Genomic DNA, 18,050 nt, shown 5'->3' on the forward strand with positions numbered 1-18,050 from the left:
AAATAAACAACAGGAAAAAAATCATTACAAAAGACAGAAAAAATAAGTCTATTTCCACAACAGGTGTTTCAACAAACAGAAAAATACCAGAATGTAAGACAGGACTCTGACTGCTCACAAATTTTCATTCCAATACTGTCTCACTGTCCCCTCTTTAATGAGGTTTTCCTCCCGTGCCAGAGAAATGGCTGACCCTGTGCAAATTTCTCCAAAGCATCAGCCACAAAAATATTAATTGCTACCTGAATTTGCTGTTTGCAAAGAATAAGTCAGGGACTTGTCAGCCCCTGACTCCCTGAGGAGAACGTGGTCTCAGAGCACTTATGAATTCAGACCAAGTGAAAATTGGGTTTCAGAGAGAAAGAAGAAGATAAAGACTTTGAAAGGGGGAATCAAATTAGAATTTAAAATTTGCTAATAAGACCCCGTGAAATCAGGCTCAGACACCCTCTATTCTACAGCCCACTCACATCTCAAAATGGGAATGTTATTAACCCTGGAGAACTCTCATTTTTGTCCCACTCTCACTGGTGAATGGGGTTCTGCATCTCCCTCATTAGGGATGCAGTTCCAAACAGTGGGAGGGTGACACCACAACAATAAAAACAAGGAAAAACCAGCGTGTCCAGGGTGAGAAAGCCACTAAAATACTTTAGATTATTAACATGGACTACCCAGTTCCTGAGAGACAAATGCTGTTCCCCAGGTCACTTTATTTCACCGCTGACAGTGCCCACAGTCCCCCTAAAGCCTCCTCTGTTCTTGGACTCCCCTTGTTCCCCGGGCAACAAGATCTCCCTGGATATATATCAGCCTGCAAGAGTTGCTTTCAACAATAAAATACTTCAAACACCTTTTTTACTTCCCCAAGAGAGTCTCCCAACCACCACCAGTGCAAGGGAGCAAGATAGAATCATAGAATCGATTGGGTTGGAAAAGACCTCCGAGATCATCGAGTCCAACCCTTGGTCCAAATCCAAGGGCACTCAGTGCCACGTCCAATCTGCGTTTAAAAATCTCCAGGGATGGTGAATCCACCACCTCTCTGGGTAGCCCATTCCAATGCCTGTGTGTTTGTACAACACACACAGCACTGTGAAGCACTGTGAGGCTTTGTCAGGACCAGTGTGTTTTCCTTTGGACCAGGGATTCAACAGTGCTTTGCATTAAAGGGAGAACTGAAAATTAAATTTACGGGCACAGGATTTGTGAGGGGGAGATGTGATGCAGAGAGTGCCTGCCATGCCCTGAGCACTGGGAGCTCTGTACCTCGTTGTTCATGTAGTGCAGGTCCAGGGGCTGCCCAAAGGCTGTTTTCACTTTCTGCTGCACGTCTTCGTAACGCACGGGCCGGACAAAGGGGATGATCCTGGAAGGAGAGAGAACCCCTGGCTGAAACCAGAAATACACCTGATAATGCAATCCAACCAGGTGGCTGAAGTGTTAAAAACACATCTGAATGCTCTCCTTTCATCCTCAAGCACGTAGCGAGCCTTTCAAATTTAAATTTACACGCGTTGTTTCAGTAAGGAATTATTGATCTCTGGCCCATTTCCAACGGTTTGTCAAAATGCAATATTCAGCTGCAGCTTTTAAATAGAATCCCTTTGTCCCTGGGCAGAGAAGTATCCTTTGCTGAATCAGTGGCTTTCACAAAACAGGATACAAATGTCCTGTGCACCTTGGCTTAAAAAATACTGCCTTGGGCACAAAACACACTCAGGGAGAGTTAAATTAAAAGCTGCAGAGGCCAAAAGAATAAAACATTTAAGTATCCGAGTACCTGAACTCAAAATTCACTCCCTAATAATCTCCACAATGCATTTCATATTAAAAGTTTCAACAAATATTCCCACAGCAAAGTTAGTCCTGAACTCCTGAGGGAAGACAACAGCAGGTGGACACAAAGGAACCTGAAAACCCTCTTTCCCAAAGGTGGTCTGTGCCCTTAGCTCCATGTCTGTGCCCTGCATGCTCAGGTCAGACATCTCCAAACATCTGAATCATGGACTCACCACGCTGGCTTTCCAGTTTTCCATCAAATTATGGAATGGTTTGGGTTGGAAGGAACCTTAAAGATCATCTTGTTCCAAACCTGTGCAACACAGCAGGGTTTTTTCTCCAGAGCTGAGGCCAAATCTAACTGTGCAAATGTTTGTCACGCATGGCTTGCTTTATTTAAAAAAAATTGCTTTATTTTTTCATTAAAGAGGCCCAAATAGACCCAAACTTAAATACAGCTTCAGCTGTAATAGCAGTGTCACAGCTGACTTGCAACAATCAAGAATATTTTTATAAGTCAGAAGATTCACATTACACTGATCAGTCTCACATTACACTGATCAGTCTCACACTCTCCTGCTTCCTCCCTCCTATGTTTTTATCTTCAGGCACCTTCAGCAATTGACACACAAAATCTGCCCAGATTTGAATTATTCAACACAAAACCTGCACAGATGTAAATTATTCTGATCACTGTCCCTGGGCCCAGACCTTGTGACACACTAAACCCCAGCTCAAGCACTCAGCCATTCCCTCCCCAGGTGAATGGCAGGAGTTTTACACTCACAGACAACAACAGCCTTCAGGAATGCAAAATGTTACCCCATGGAACCCTGTGGCACATAGAGGCTTTTCAGAAAATGACAGTACACTTTGCTTTGGTTTTATGACTGTTTTGCCTGCCTTGGAATAGCAACTCTCAATGTTTCAGGCAGAGGAACAATATGAACTTCCAGGAAAGCATCTAGAACTCTTTTATTTTGCTGGAATGTTCTGCTGTAGGAAGTCACCAAGTACTCACAAAGTCTACCTTGACAGCCACGGAAAAGGATGATTTTCACCCTCTTCAGAATAATCTGGAGGATTCAAGTGCAAGCTATAGTTTACAACCCACTGTTCTAAACAAACCAGGGCCACCCAGAGCAGTGGTGGAATCACCATCTCTGCAAGTGTTCAAAAAACATGTGGATGGGGCACTGGAGGACATGTTTTAGTGGTGACCACGGTGGTGGTGCTGGGTTGGACTTGAGGACCTTAAAGGTCTTTTCCAACCTGCACAATTCTGGGATTCTCTGCCACCTCCTGCTCAGAAAGCCACTCTTCACCTCTTTGCTGCACAGGCTTCTCACCTTCTGCTTCCATGAGACCTCACTGTGTCTACACTGCAAGTCAAGCCCTCCAGGGGCAGTCACAGGACAAGGGGGAATGGCTTTAAACTGAAAGAGGGCAGGGTTAGATGGGATATTGGGAAGGAATCCTTCCCTGTGAGGGTGGGGAGGCCCTGGCACAGGTTGTCCAGAGAAGCTGTGGCTGCCCCTGGATCCCTGGAAGTGTCCAAGGCCAGGATGGAACAACCTGGGATAGTGAGTGGCATCCCCAGCCATGGCAGGGAGGGTGGAACAAGATGATCCTTATGGTCCCTTCCAACCAAAGCCATTCCAGGTTCAAACCATCACTATGATTCTGTGATGAACCTGTGCTTTGGATAAAAGGCTTAACTTCCCATCCATCCATCCATGCATCTTCATCAGCCCTGGGTATCCTTTCATGAGATGCAGCTTTTGTTTTAAATAGCCTTTGTGTCAGCTGGCTTCCTCAGCCCCTTCCCAGGAAAGGTTCATCTTGCTACCAGTCCTACAACATCCAGCTATTTAGAAATAATTGTGCTTGTTAAAAAGTAGCCCACAATAACATTTTCTACATATTCCTAAGAAACCCATCCACGAAATTACAGTACTCTGGCACCACACAAATGTAATTTAGCTCTCAGTGCCTTATAAAGGCTCCCATTCTACACTCAACGCATTCAAAAGCAGAGCTGTTCTCAGGTGCCACAAATTCTATTAGTTTAAAAACTCTGTGCACTCCTCTAACACAAAATCCTGGACTGCAGGGTTTGAGGAGCCCATTCCTGCCTGACCACCTTAAATATTTGTGGTTAGATCTGGCAGCTGCTGTGAAGCCAAGCACACACACTCACATTCTGGTGCAGGCTCCCTGTCTGTAACTGCACACCGCGCTGGGAGCGGGGAATTCGCCGGAGTGAAACTGCATAATTAGACTAACACACAATCAACCTTTTCATTTTAATGTTACTTCAGAAAAAAAACCCTTTCTCCCCCCCTCCCCGAGCTCGGTGCCACCTGAAATGCACCCGGGTTGAAGACAGGCAAGATGAGAAGCTCGTGGGGACAGATTTTGCTGCTGAGTTCCCTCGTCCTGGCACGGTGTGACAAGGAATTGTGACAGGGCACCCCCTGCCTCTGTTTTGCCCACACAAACCCCTGACACAGGAAGAAGAGCTGGCTGACAAAGGAGGCAGCAGATCCCAGTGATGATCACTTCTAAAATTTCTCCCCAAGCACCAAAAGTCAGGGTTGTTTTAGGGACAGAATTCATCGCGCAGGATTTTAGTGAAAGTAACAGTTCAAGTTTTGGGGAAGACCACAAATTATTCTTCACTGCCTGCTTTGTCAACAAAGAATGCTTCTGCTTTCCTGATAAAAATCCCCAAATTTGACAAAGGAGGATACTTGAGGAGGAGCTTCAGCACCTCAGCCATAACCTTTGCTAGGACCAGGTATGAGGATCCCTGCAGACAACTTGTGCTGTTGTACCATCAACATTAAATTTGCATTTTATCACGAAACCACGAACTGCTTTATGTTGGAAGTAAATGGGAGAAACCAAAGGATTCCCATAGGATGGCTGTGAGGAGTAGCACGTACATTCCTGCTTACAATCCAATTAATTTCCTCCAAAATAAGGGAACTGTAACCCATCATTAAGATCACTTTTTGCCCTCAGTGAGAGCAGACTCAAAGAGACCACAGGCAAGCTTGGAGCCTTCCTGTATGTCCACACACCACCACACAGCCATTAAATGTTTTGAGAGTTCCTCTCAATGCTATGGCAAGTAAGAGGCATTTTGAGACCTACTTTTAAATATCCAGGCAATTTTATCCATTGCAAACAATGCTGTAAAAACTGAAAGCTGCTATTTCAGTTGTTTCTGGGTTTTTCTTGTAAAAGAATGTCTCTCAAAAAAGGAAATAACAAAGAAACTTTTACACCAATGAAAAAAAATCTTCCCTTGCTGTATCTGTTGCTCAATCACAGCAGGACAGTGATAGCAACAGGGCATCAGGAAGTGAGAAACTAGAAAAGAATGACACTGATTTGATCAGCTTCATTTGGTTTTAGTTAAATAAAACAAAATGGGAACATGTATGAAGCGAGACTTTCAGGCTGAATTTATTTCAGGCTGGACAGCTTTTTAATATCACTGCAATTCACTTGCAAATAGATATTATGGAAATAAATCACTGTTTTATGACACGCCGGTCTCTAAAAATAACCAAGTTGTGTGTGACCTGTTTGTTATGGCCTTCCCTGCGTGATTTTCGTTCAGGAAAAAGAAAAGTGAGGCCAACAAAATATTTAACCTAAATTACTGATGACTGAACCATTCTCATGAGCAAAGAACCCAAGCACTGAAGGTCAACTTACCGTCGCTCCCCGTTGTGTTCAAACTTTATCCTGACATCATTCTGCAGGAGAAAGAACAAGAGGTGAGTTCACAATCAAATTCTGCCACACAAATGCACCACAACAGGATTTTAATATGATTTTAAGTTTCTTGATGGAAGCTAAGGTAGACTGTGGGAACAAGTGGCTGGTATGTTTTTCAGAGAAACTGCCGAAGGAGAAAGGCAAGGAAAGGGGTAAAAACTAAGTTGTAATTTTTGTTAACTGTCACTGGAACAGAGGACACTTTTAAGGAAAATTAAAATACCTTGAACACTGCATGGTAAAAATCTGAAATTGAGTCCTAACTGCTTATTCATCTTAATTGAAGGTGATTTTCTTTGAGCACTCAAAGCAAAGATGGAAGAGAGATACAGAAAATGTATACATTCTCTATTCTTATGCCTTCCTTTTATTCTTATTGTTTATTCTTATTCTGATTTCTATTTATTATTCTTATTCGTTATTCCTATTTGTTATTCTTCATTCTTAAGACATGGACTAAATCTCTGCTTTTGCAAAAATGCAGCCCCTGAAACTCCAACTAAGTCACAACCAGGCTGATTCTGTGTCACCTCCTAAAGCTCCTCACCTGTATCTGGGTGGTTCAAAGCACAACCACACAACCTGTGCAGTCACTGCACACTCAGAAGATACTCTGTGGCACAGAAGAGTCAACATGCTGAACTTTCAACTCTGGACATCGAAGTTCAAATCCCAATTTAGGTCAGAAAGATAAAAATAAAAGGGAAAAATCTGCTCCGATAAGACTCCATAATTTCTGCTGCACAATTTATGTGATTGGAATAGATTAAGCCATCTGTGAAAGCCTCAGACAATAGGCAATCATACATCTAGGAACTTCAAAAAAACGTGGCCAGGAAATGCTCTTTAGCTGGAGGAAGTTTCTGGCAGGCCCAGTGGTCAAGAATTCAGTTCAAAGGGATGGGATTCCTGCAGCATGGATCAGGGAAAACGAGCTCCCCAGTCCCAGCAACGACCCCCTGCAGGTGGGTACTTCACGCGTAACTTTAAAAGACAATCTTTTTAGATGTGGGAAGAGAAAGAACTTACTCTAGAATGACTCCAAAATGAAACAAACTCATCTGGATTGAGCAGTAAAGGAAAAATGCAGCAAACAGCACAGGAACAGTATCCTATAAAAGATGCCCACCAGCCAACTCCTGATGAAACAGCTGTTCTTAGACATATTGGATGGAGGAATGATCCCTCTGGGTCAGGATTTTCAAAGAAGTAAGTTTGTCTTAGACATACTGGATGGAGGAATGATCCCTTTCTATCAGGGTTTCAGGGAAGTAAGGCTCTAGGTAAGTTTTTTTTTTAATGTCAGACTATTCTAAATAGCCCAGTCTAAGGGAACTAAACAGGACTGTTTGGATGAAATGGAATTCAAGTCATTTTTCAGATTAAATTTCTGACCTCAAGACGTGGTTTAGGTCCTGGAACAGCCAAGTAACACAGCTCTCATTAATTAAAATTAGACAACACTAAAAAGATCTTCAGGGCTCTTTGGAGACCTTTCTTTAACTTGCTGGTACCTAAGGAAACCAAAATCACTTTCTCAACTCCACTGCACACTTTAGAACCTGTAATTTGGAAGAAAGGGAAGGGGGATGGAATTTGGCATTTATCTCTTGCTGATTTTTCCATAAGGGATCAGACACTGGTCACTCATGTCTATTTTTCAAAGATCTAAGAAAAGGTGTTCAAAGTGATCTCAGTGTTCACACTCCAGAGAGAAACTCGAGGAGTTAAGCTTTCCAGTGCTTTCAGTTTCTCTGGAAAGCAGTGAGCCCATCAATTTTTAAAGTAAGTCATATAAACTCTCCTAAGAGATGAGTAAAAAGGCAAATCCAAGTTTAGTGCCTCAGCGTTCCAGTACCATAAATCACGATTACAGGTTTTGATTTAAGACATCCCTGGATTCCCGTTCAAAGCCATCCGGGGAGGATTTTTGTTCTGCTCCATCTACAGATTTGTCCAGCACATTCTAGGAAACCCCAGATCCAGCTGAACAAGTAGATTACGAGCAGGCAAAGCGTAAGGAAGACAGACATGAACTTTAAAACCTGCTCCAAAAGGCTTAAGCCTGTAACAGGAATCAAACTGCAAAGAGTTATTTTACTGACATAGGCAACTTGTCCTGTTAATGTCAGTCTTACTGCCAGCAACTTGATCTAACCTTGTAAGACAGTAACAGACAAACAATTCTTGGCTGAAATTGCTGCTTTTGCTTTGAAGTATTTCATTTAAATGACATCCAGCATCTACTGACAGAGTAAAGAGCCATTTATTCTGTCCTTCCTTTTGACCAGAAAGTCAATACCAGAGTTTTCTTCATGAAAAAGTCTGCAGCAATGTGGAACAAACCTGGAGTGCTGCCTCCATCACTTCCAGACTGCTTTGGGTTGGAAGGGACCTTAAAGCCCACCCAGTGCCAACCCTGCCCTGGGCAGGGACACCTTCCACCAGCCCAGGTTGCTCCAAATTTATCCAACCTGGCCTTGGACACTTCCAGGGATCGAGGGGCAGCCACAGCTGCTCTGCCCAACCTGTGCCAGGGCCTGCCCACCCTCCCAGGGAAGGATTCCTCCCCAGTATCCCATCTAACCCTGCCCTCTGGCAGTTTAAAGCCATTGCCCCTTGTCCTGTCACTACACTAAAACAGGTACCCCCTGTAACATCAGGAGAGAGCCGGGAAAGAAAAGCTTTTCCAGCCTCCCACACCTGCTTAAAGGAACCCTACAAAGGTCACAGCACACACTGGTAAAACCTACACATAATTTATAATTGCTGATAGAGAAATAAAGCCAGTTTTCTCACCGGAATTTTTTTTTCTTCCACTGCAGAGGCACACTGGTTTGTTATTGCAGGGCTGCCCAGGAGGGGGGGACTGCTGGCATTGTGTTTTTTCTTTAAAAGGAATAAAATCATTTTTAAAAAAACGGCAAGTTAAAAATTTTTACACTTGGTAAATTTTTTTAGCTGATCAGACCAAACAACATCACAAACACATGTGGGGGGAAGGCAGGATACTAAGATGATGCAAATTATCAAATACAAACACACACACACATATATATATATATATATATATATATATATATATAAAAAATACATAACTTTACATATATATCCTTATATATAGCTTTTAATTTTATATAGATAAACCAATATAAAATATATACTATTTTAATATAATTTATACATTATATAAAATTGTATTTATTCTAGTATATATTTTGATTGTAATATTAATCAATATAATTATATTATAACATTAATTAGTAATATTATTATATTTCTATTATATTAGAAAATTATTTATATATAATACATAGTATATCTACTATATTTAATACAGTAGATATATTTATATATTAAATATATCTACTATATTTACAGTAGATATATATATTATATCTAGATATATATAGATATAATATATATATTATATCTATATAGATATATTATATCTATCATATATATAGATATATAGATATATATATTATATCTACTATATCTACTATATAGTAGATATATACTATATTTAATATATAAATTAATATATAACTATATTTATATAAAATATAATATACAACAGTATACAATATATAGTATATATAACTATATTTAATATATAAATTAATATACAAAAATATAGTATATCTACTATATTTAATATAGTAGATATTATATATTTTATACATATTAGTATACATTATAATAATTATAATATATATTAACATACATTATTAATACATATTATATATTATATTTTTATATAGATATGAAAATTAAAATGTTCCATATTTGCCACACAGCCTGAGCAGGATGAGGGAGTTAATCCTGCCAGAAGCAGAGGCAGCAGATCCTCTGTCCTTCTGCCCCCAGGCCCCCATTTCCCCATTTCAGGGGCTCCCTCAGTGGCCCATTACCTGTTTGTTGGTGTGAGCAGTGTCTTTATTCTTCATGGTCTCATAGCCAGGCAGCCTGTGACGCCTGCTCATCTGGAGAGCCACCAGGTCCTTCATGATGGATTTCAAGGCCTCCTGTTCATCTGCCAGGCACAAGAATTTTTGGAATAAGTGGCCTGGGTGAGCATCAACTGTGACACTTCTGGGGGAACAACAAACCTTTTCAGGGTCTTTGTAAAGACACTATGATTTTGTTTAGTCACAGAAAGCCCAAACTAACAGAATATCATTTTAAGTCTCTTGTCCAGTGTCACAGAAGGATCAGAATAAATATGCCCAGCCCCTAATTGTGTTTAAAAGCCTTCACAACAAAGAGTACAACCTGAGCAGATCTGCTAGATCATCAGAGGTCATTTAAGCAGGGCAAACTGATGTGCTTCTGCCAAGGAAAACCTGGTAAAAATCTGTTCTTTCCCACTTTATATCCTGCTAACTCTCAATTCTTGCTTGTTAGCAGAACAAACCACAGCCAGCACAGAGAGAAACGAAAACCCAGGCAAAGAACCATCCTGGAGTCTCCCTGAACACAAATCCACTCGCACTGATTGCCCCAACACGTTCCTCTCTTCCCTCAGAACAAGCTGATGGAACAAAATTCAACCCATTTTATGAGATTTCAAGATGAGATTTGATTTGAGCAGGTTCAAATCGTCCAGCACTGAGAACACTGTCTGCTGGCAAAGTGGAACGCAGCAGGTTCAATTCAAGGCTTCTTGCCTTGCAGGAAAACACAAACATTGAGTTTTTCCTTGTATGTACTACTGACTAAAAATTACTTTCTGAAGTGAACATTCCTGATATAACCCATTTAATGTGTTCTCTCCCATTGCCTGTTAGTTTTGAGGAGAGAAGTGTATTTTATTTAGCAGAACTTTGTATGAAATCTATAGAGAAAAGAAGATATATAAGGGGGGAAATGCTCAGTAACTGTGATGGATGGTGCAAAAATGTCTAAAAGCCACAGAAAAGAATCCTTTGCTTTAGCAAGGACTATGATCTCAAATTCTTTAAGGTAAAAGAAGTTGCCATGTGAAGTTTTGTCCAAAATGGGACTGCACTGGCCACTGTGCTCCAGGCACTGCCACAGCCAACAAAGCAGCCTCAGATGCCTCACTTTGCTCCTGGCACAGTCCCCTGGTGTCTCACACAGCAAGACTCAGAGAGTTTTTAGGGATAAAGTGTTGTTTCCTCGGCAAATAATACACCCAGTTAAATCCTTCCTGATACTGAGGCATTCTTTAGGCATGAAATGTGAAGCAGTGATTTGATCAGCTCTGAACATCCCCAGCAAAATCTGCCCTTTCCAAACAAGTCTGGGTGGACTTGGCCACTAGTTTTGAATGTAAACCTGTTTGGTTTTTTTTTCTTTTTGGATAATTGGAGCTTTTGGAAGTGATGTGAGCCCCATAAGTTATCACAGCCCTACTCAGGTGACAGTGTGTTGGGTGTGCAGTGCTCGAAATGCACAATTCCTCACGAAGTCCCCAATCACTTGGAGGAGTTTGAACTGAAATGAGCATTTTTGAAGCTGATTTGTAAACAACTGAAACTTCATTTTAACAACCCACCATGGCTGAACACTCATTCCTGATTCGTGGCACTGGTCTGATGGGTAATGGTTTGCATTTGGAAGAGCTGTCCTGGGAACAGCTGCTGAACATTAAATGATGGACTGACTCGCATCTGTATTTCCCTGTACAAGGGACTCACTGGGACTATTTGTTTCTTCAATTTTATGTCATGTATTTGTTCGTGAGTGTCTCCAAAGCAGCCAGTGTATGTTTTATGCACAGACTGGCTTCATAATTAATCAGTGTCTCAATAACAAACCAGATTTTCGCAATGCTTGAAGATGACAGATGTGGGACATGTACAGCCTGTGGAGCAGCCAGGGAGCAAATGCTACTAAAAGCAAAATGGGGGGAAAAAATATACCTATTTGTAAGGAAGAAACACCTAAAGAAGTCCCAGGGAGAAGTCACACTAATGATATCTTTGATACAACAAATAGTTTCTGCCCAGGTCTGCTTTAGCTTTCATAGGATCACAGAATCATAGGGTAGTTTGGGTTGGAAGGGACCTCAAAGCCCATCCAGTGCCACCCCCTGCCATGGGCAGGGACACCTTCCACCAGCCCAGGTTGCTCCAAGCCCTGTCCAACCTGGCCTTGGACACTTCCAGGGATCCAGGGGCAGCCACAGCTTCTCTGGGCAACCTGTGCCAGGGCCTCCCCACCTTCACAGCCAACAATTCCTCCCCAATATCCCATCTAACTCTGCCCTCTGGCAGTGTTAATCCATTCCCCCTTGTCCTGTCACTCCAGGCCCTTGTAAATATTCTCTCTCCATCCTTCCTGTTGTCTCCCTTCAGGTACTGGAGGGCCACAATCAGGTGAGTCCTAACTCAGTCCAGAGACTACCCAAGTTCTGAGGTACATCCTCTGTGGACTTCAGACTCTACTACCAAAGCCCAGAAACATCAAGCCTGGGCCAGACCATGGAGGAGAAGAAACCTCCCAGTGCATCTGCAGAAGGTGTTAATTAGAGTAAAACTCTTAAAAAAGGAAAGCAGAGCAGAGGAAGTAAAAAAAATCAGAGTCAAAACCCACCAAATCTCTGCTGTCCAAGACAAGCCAAACGAGACAATAACCACATTGTGGCAGTGGAGAAGGGAGAGCACTCCTTGAAATTCCAACTGCATGTAAAAGAAGCGAGGAGTGTCAGTAACACAACCAAAGCAAGAGGCTGCTTTTTGAGGAGCACATCAGCCAAAGGAAATAATTGCTGGGATCTATCTCAGCACTAAGTAACCCCTTGTGGGAGGAAAACGTGAAAAAACAGTTGTGAATGAAGCTTAAGTTCCAGGTAGGTAACAGCACAACTTTTTCTTTTAAAAAAAAAAAAATGCTTCCAACTTCACATTTAACCTCTTACCTTACTGGAGTGTCTCCAATTTTTGTATTCTTCAATTTGGATTGATATTAAGCACAGCCTTGGAGTCATCTGGCAGACAAAGGCTATAACTGTGCACAACAAAATACTACAACCTATGGATTGGCATATCCCTGGAGTTCCTACCACCCAAAACACACTGGGAAGAGCTGGGATACAAGTTTTCCACTACAGTGCAGTTTGGGTTTGGCCAGATACCAGGAGGATGAAGAAGAGCTTGTGTTGGCAGCACTCCTCTGGGCAAGAAGCAAACCAGCTATGAAAGCAGTTTGTAACTGAGGGCTCATGACAAGAAATCAAGTCAAAGAATATGTCTGTGGATAAGAATTCGCCCCGAAACAATATCATCACTGGAAAATCAGGATCAATGCTCACAATGGGTGGTTACAGGTGTTTGATCCCAAATTCCAGGCTGTGTGGAGTCTCCCAGTGACTCATTGGTGTGAGGAACTGGGCACGGAGGACAGGCATCCAACCAGCTGTGTGTCTCAATACAGATTGCAGCTTGGTATGGGGAGAATTCATTTATTAGCTGAGGCGAGAATTTACAATCTAGTAAACTCCTAAGGACAGCACCTGGAAGCACCAGAGCTCAAGGAGTGGTTTGGACAACCCTCTCAGGCACAAGATGGGATTGCTGGGATGTCCTGTGCAGGGCCAGGGGTTGGACTGGATGATCCTTGTGGGTCCCTACTAACTCAGGATATTCTATAATTCTACAAACCCCAGTTAGTGCCCTGCAAGGTCACTGCAAACTCACTTTCCTCTGTGTCAAAGCTGAAATCTTACTGATCTCCACAAAACTGGAACAGTTAATGTTCTGTCAAAGGTGATGGAACAGCTTCAGGTGAGTTTGAATCTTATTATACAGTTTTTAGTAGGTTTTAGTACCAAACCATATATGCTGTAATTCATCCCTGTGTTGATGAGATAGGAAATGACAGAGTATTTATCCTTTAAAAACATGAAGTTAAATACTGATCTGAGGTTGTGTAGGGAAAAAATCATCTCCAGTTAGGACAGCACTGTGATGGATTTAATGCTGAGAAGCATGAATACTTCTTTATTTCCCTCAAAACAGAGGATTTCCATAGGCTGACTTGGAAAAGCACATGGAGCAACATTACATTAATCACACAATACAGAAGTTGCTACAAATGAAAACGAAGCAATTCTTGGAGTGCACTGAGAGACCCTGTTTTGCCTGGTCTCCAGTAGGTCTGGGAAACACAGTTCTGCTTTGTGCGGGAAAGATGTTGTCCAGGAAATGCTTTTCATGTTTTAAAAACTACACTCAAGGATTTTTATAACATCGATAAAAGCGAACTGCTGCTCCCAGAGAAAGCTATTCCTCTCCATAAAGCATTTATTTCAACGAATCCCTGGCTTCTTACACAGGGCTGAGCGAGTCAGAAATGGAAAAACTCTTTTGAAAATAAAATAAAATAAAAATAAAAAAATCACAAAGTTCAAACAGCGAAAGCATCTGCCCATGGGCAAAAACAGGAAGTCTGTGAACCCCTCTAGCCCAGGATGGTGTTTTATTTAGTGTGATAATGATGCCACATTAGTTTAGAAGGGGAAAAAAGTGAATAAATCTCTGTTATCTACCCCCACAACAGCAAAGTTGGTTGGGGCAAGCCATTGGCAGATCCAGGGGCAACGAGGAAATTTTACACAAATTGGGTCCATGAAAAAAATCTTGGAAAGTTTCATTTTGAGTCCTTTGCTGTGGGCAGTTTTAGTGGTACCAAAACGCCGTTCTGCCCAATTTTAAGGAAATCACAAGTGACTGGTTTGTAGAGTGAGATGAAAAATCAGAGACTACCACGGACACGGGACGTGTGGGATATATTCAGGGTCCCTCTTCTCACCCAGAAGTTAAAGGAAAAGACTGGGATTTGGGGTTTGAGCGGCGGCTCTGTCCCTCCCCCCGGGTGTCACCGAGCTGTGGCCGTGGGTGCGCGTGTGAGCCAAGGGAAGGAAGTGACACAGGCAGGAAAACCGAGCGGATCGAGGGAACGCCGGGACGGAGCGGGGCCGGCCCAGCGCCCACCCCGCACTGCGCGGCCCTCCCGGCACAGGGACCTCGTGCTTCGCCATAGGAGAGGCAAATATCTGCATTTTAAAGCCTGCCAAGGAGGGGTCTGGAGGGAAGTAAACCTCAGGGATTGCCCTGGAGGTGCAAGGCTGGAGAACTGCTCCAGGTGAGTTCCAGCAGACTGTGACACCAACCACCCCCCGTGTCCTCCAGAGCGGGTCATGAAACACAAGATGCAAGAAAAGCAGAGTATGATACAGCCCACTGCCCATTATTAATTAGACCATGTGATCACAACTGCCTAATAAACTCGGATTTTTCCCATTGTAAGGGATCTGCAGCTGTGCCATGACACGCAGATGCTGTGGTGGAGCAGCCCATGAAATTGTACTTTTTCATTCTGCACTCACGTGTTTACAAACACACATTCAGCTGCCATTGGAAAATGCTTCCATGGAAATCCAACCTCTTCCTTCTCAACAATTTTAAGCTTATGAACCACCTGCCTGGTTCTGTAGAGGAGGTACAGAGAGATAATCCCGTGCCTCTCTTTACAGCAGGGAATTCTAGTGATGGATCAGCACAGATTTGTTGTCTTTACCAAATCAAACCAGAGCACAGAGGGATTGAAGTTGTTGGAGTTTAGCTTTGAGCAACATTTGCAATGCTTTATGAATTCGAAATATAAGAACTATTTATGCATGCAGACTAAATGAAGGACAGGCTCAGAAAACTAAACTTGGTTGTAGGGAAGAAACACTGAAGTTGTAGCCCATGAAACTCCACACTTACAACAGGAGTAACTCCCTTACCCATATGTAGATATAAGTTCTGGTTCAGACCAACCAAGAATTTAATTCTAGCACGAGACCTCTCTTTAAACTTAAAGGGTAATTAGGAAGCATAACCCCCCACTCTATAAGCAGTTTTTTATACAGGACATAGAGTCCAAATCCAAATTAATTCCAATTAATCAATCAATTTCAGTCACGGCAACTCCTCGCAGCAACATTTCCCTCTTGAAAAATTAAAAGAGTTCCTCCAACTCCTCTGCTTGTTTTTACGTGTTGCTGCCTGGGCTGAGAATGGCAAACAAGAATTCAGTGGAAGCCCCATAAAGAAAATACTATTCGGATGGACTCCCAAGCCACAATTAACACCAAAAACTCCCCCAGTTAATCCGAAGCCCATCAACTCCCGTCCCAAGAAGAGCCAACCTGACTCTGGAAGGCTGCAGGAGCTCCCTGAGCCCGACCGGGCCAAGTTCAGCAAAGCCCCGGGGCAGCAGGGGAGGGGGCACGGTGCTCCCCGCAAACACACGATTTTTTTTACCATTTTAACCAAATCCTTGAAATCCCCCCCCCATCTCCCGGCGGCGCTGCCGGTGCCGCGGTAACCCCGCGGCAGGTCCCGTCCGGCCCCTCCGCCCGCTGCGGGGGCCGCGGCAGGTCCCGGCCCGGCCCGGGCCGCACCGGGGGCAGCGGATCCGCGGGGACCCCCCCATCCATCCCGGAGGGCGCATCGCCCCCTCCCCTCCCCTCCCCTCCCCTCCCCTCCCCTCCTTTCCCCTCCCGCCCCCCCCCGGCCCGTGAGGCGGCCCCGGTTCCCCGCGGCCTCCCCGCCGGTAGCTCACCCATGTCTGCGGGCGGCGGCGCCGCGGGCGGCGGGCGCTGCGGGTCGGCGCTGTCACCGCCGCGGCTCCATGGCGGCCGGGCCGATGGCGGGGGGAGGGAGGGCTCAGAGCCGCCGCGGCCGCCACATTCCCAGGCCCCGCGCCACCGCCGCCGCCGCCGCCGCCTCCTCCTCCCGGCGGGCGCGCTGCGGGCGGGGCGCGGGGGGTCGGCGGTGCCTCACGGCCCGTCCCGGGGTCCCCTCGCGGGGTCCCCTCACGGTCGGTGCCCCCCCCCCGCCGGCACAAACAAACCCGCTCGGCGGCCGCCGCGCACCCGCCGCCGCCGCCTCCTGCCAATCACAGCGGCACGCGCCGCCCGCCCGCCAATCAGCGCCCGCCCGGCGGCGCCGCGGGCCAATGGGAGCTCGGGGAGGCACAAGCCCGCCCCGCCCACCCCGCTGCTGTCAATCACCCGGTTCGCTGGGGGAAGGGACACGCCCCCCTCGGCCGCCCGCGGGTCACGCCCACGGGGCTGTCAATCAAAGTGATTGACGGCGACCCAGCCACGCCCCCTCGGCCGGGTCCTAGAGCCCCGTGTTAGACTCAGGTTAATTAGCGAACTGTGAATTATTAACGGAGCTTAATCAATCCTTTCCCAATCTCAATATATTTAGCACTGACGCACTAAGCGATTTATCAATGGTAATTCCGAATCTATGATTTCTGCCTATTTTTGAACTTTGGGGTAATAAACTATTTTTGACTTTGGGAAACTCTCAGTGGAAGTTCTGGGAGAGACTCTTGAACATCAAAACCGTGCTCCTAAGGCCACAGCTTCCAAGTGTCCTGGAGGAGGGACAGGTCCCGAGCTCTCTGACCCTGCTGGTTTCTCTCCTCACAAGCAGAGCTTGGCAATGAGTTTAATTGCTGCTTTCAAAGCACCTTTTTAAGAGGGGGGAAAAAAACCAAAACCAAACCCAGTCCAAGAGTGATAAAAAGCCCCCCAAAAATCTGAAAGCAAGATTCTTTTGCTGTCAAAAAAAAAAAAAAAAAGTGACACAATTACCCAGAGCATCACCCAGGGCATCTGTGGCAAGAGATTTCTCTTCTAGGAGCTGTTCAAATCTGGACTATGTCCCCAGGCCCACGGGTCACCCCCACTCCCCCAGGGTCTGAAATAAGTGACAAATGTCAAAGTAGCAGAACAAACAAACAGCTTTTCTGCTTTTTAAGCCTTCAAACCCCCTGTTTCATTTCCTCCACAGTCATGTTTCTAAGCCCTGCAATCTGTGTCTGTCAAAATCAAGCTCTGGCTCCAACCTGCAGCAGTGACCTCCAGCCTGGTGTGTTTAGAGTTCAGCATTTCCTCCCCTTTCATTTAGGAGTTTATCTTAATAAGAAAGTGTTTTTGCTCTCAGGAGTGGAACTGCTGACCTGCCACATTCACTCACTTGATGATGGATTTTTTCAGCTTTAGCATTTTGCTTTGACCAGCCAATTTGAACACAAGAGACCACAAGCAGAGTATATTCTTGCTAAAAAAGTGACTTTAAATACAAACAACTTCGAGGAGGAAAACCCCCCAAACAAACCAAACACAACAGATTTTCATAGATTTTAGGGCAAAGGGCTGATTGGCCAATCTAACTCAGGAATTCTACTCAAAATTCATAGAATCAGGAATGGTTTGGGCTGGAAGGGACCTTAAAGATCATCTTGCTGCACTCCCCTGCCACGGGCCGTGTTTAAATCAAATCATACCTTCTAAAGTGACATCCAGCCTCCAGCTGCTCTTTCCCAGTTCCTGCTCCCAATCCCACCTGTGGGCTGATGTTTTCACAGTGTCTTTTCCACAAAAGGAACAGCAGAAGGGGTTTGTTGTTCTAAAAAGAAGCCCAGCCCTGGTTCCCTGGGGCGGC

At 44.4% G+C, this 18,050-nt stretch overlaps 1 protein-coding gene across 2 annotated transcripts in view; it reads right to left on the bottom strand.

Moving 5' to 3' along the window:
- Positions 1–16,448, bottom strand: part of MAP3K3 (mitogen-activated protein kinase kinase kinase 3) — a 41,282-nt gene extending 24,834 nt beyond the window's left edge. The window contains exons 1-5 of one of the 2 annotated variants that reach the window (XM_051768672.1): positions 16,153–16,448; positions 9,489–9,610; positions 8,374–8,463; positions 5,512–5,552; positions 1,270–1,369 (exon numbers count right to left, since the gene is read on the bottom strand). In XM_051768672.1, the coding sequence (XP_051624632.1) occupies positions 1,270–1,369; positions 5,512–5,552; positions 8,374–8,463; positions 9,489–9,610; positions 16,153–16,156 (357 nt within the window). In that variant the 5' untranslated portion in view covers positions 16,157–16,448. The remainder of the gene's footprint in view (positions 1–1,269; positions 1,370–5,511; positions 5,553–8,373; positions 8,464–9,488; positions 9,611–16,152) is intronic. The other variant, XM_051768673.1, reaches the window with a different exon arrangement.
- Between the last annotated feature and the right edge of the window lie 1,602 nt (positions 16,449–18,050).

The sequence above is a fragment of the Manacus candei genome, unplaced genomic scaffold, assembly GCF_025592945.1.
Source record: "Manacus candei isolate 608988 ecotype Guabito, Panama unplaced genomic scaffold, ASM2559294v1 h1tg000096l, whole genome shotgun sequence".
Classification (NCBI taxonomy): Eukaryota; Metazoa; Chordata; class Aves; order Passeriformes; family Pipridae; genus Manacus; species Manacus candei.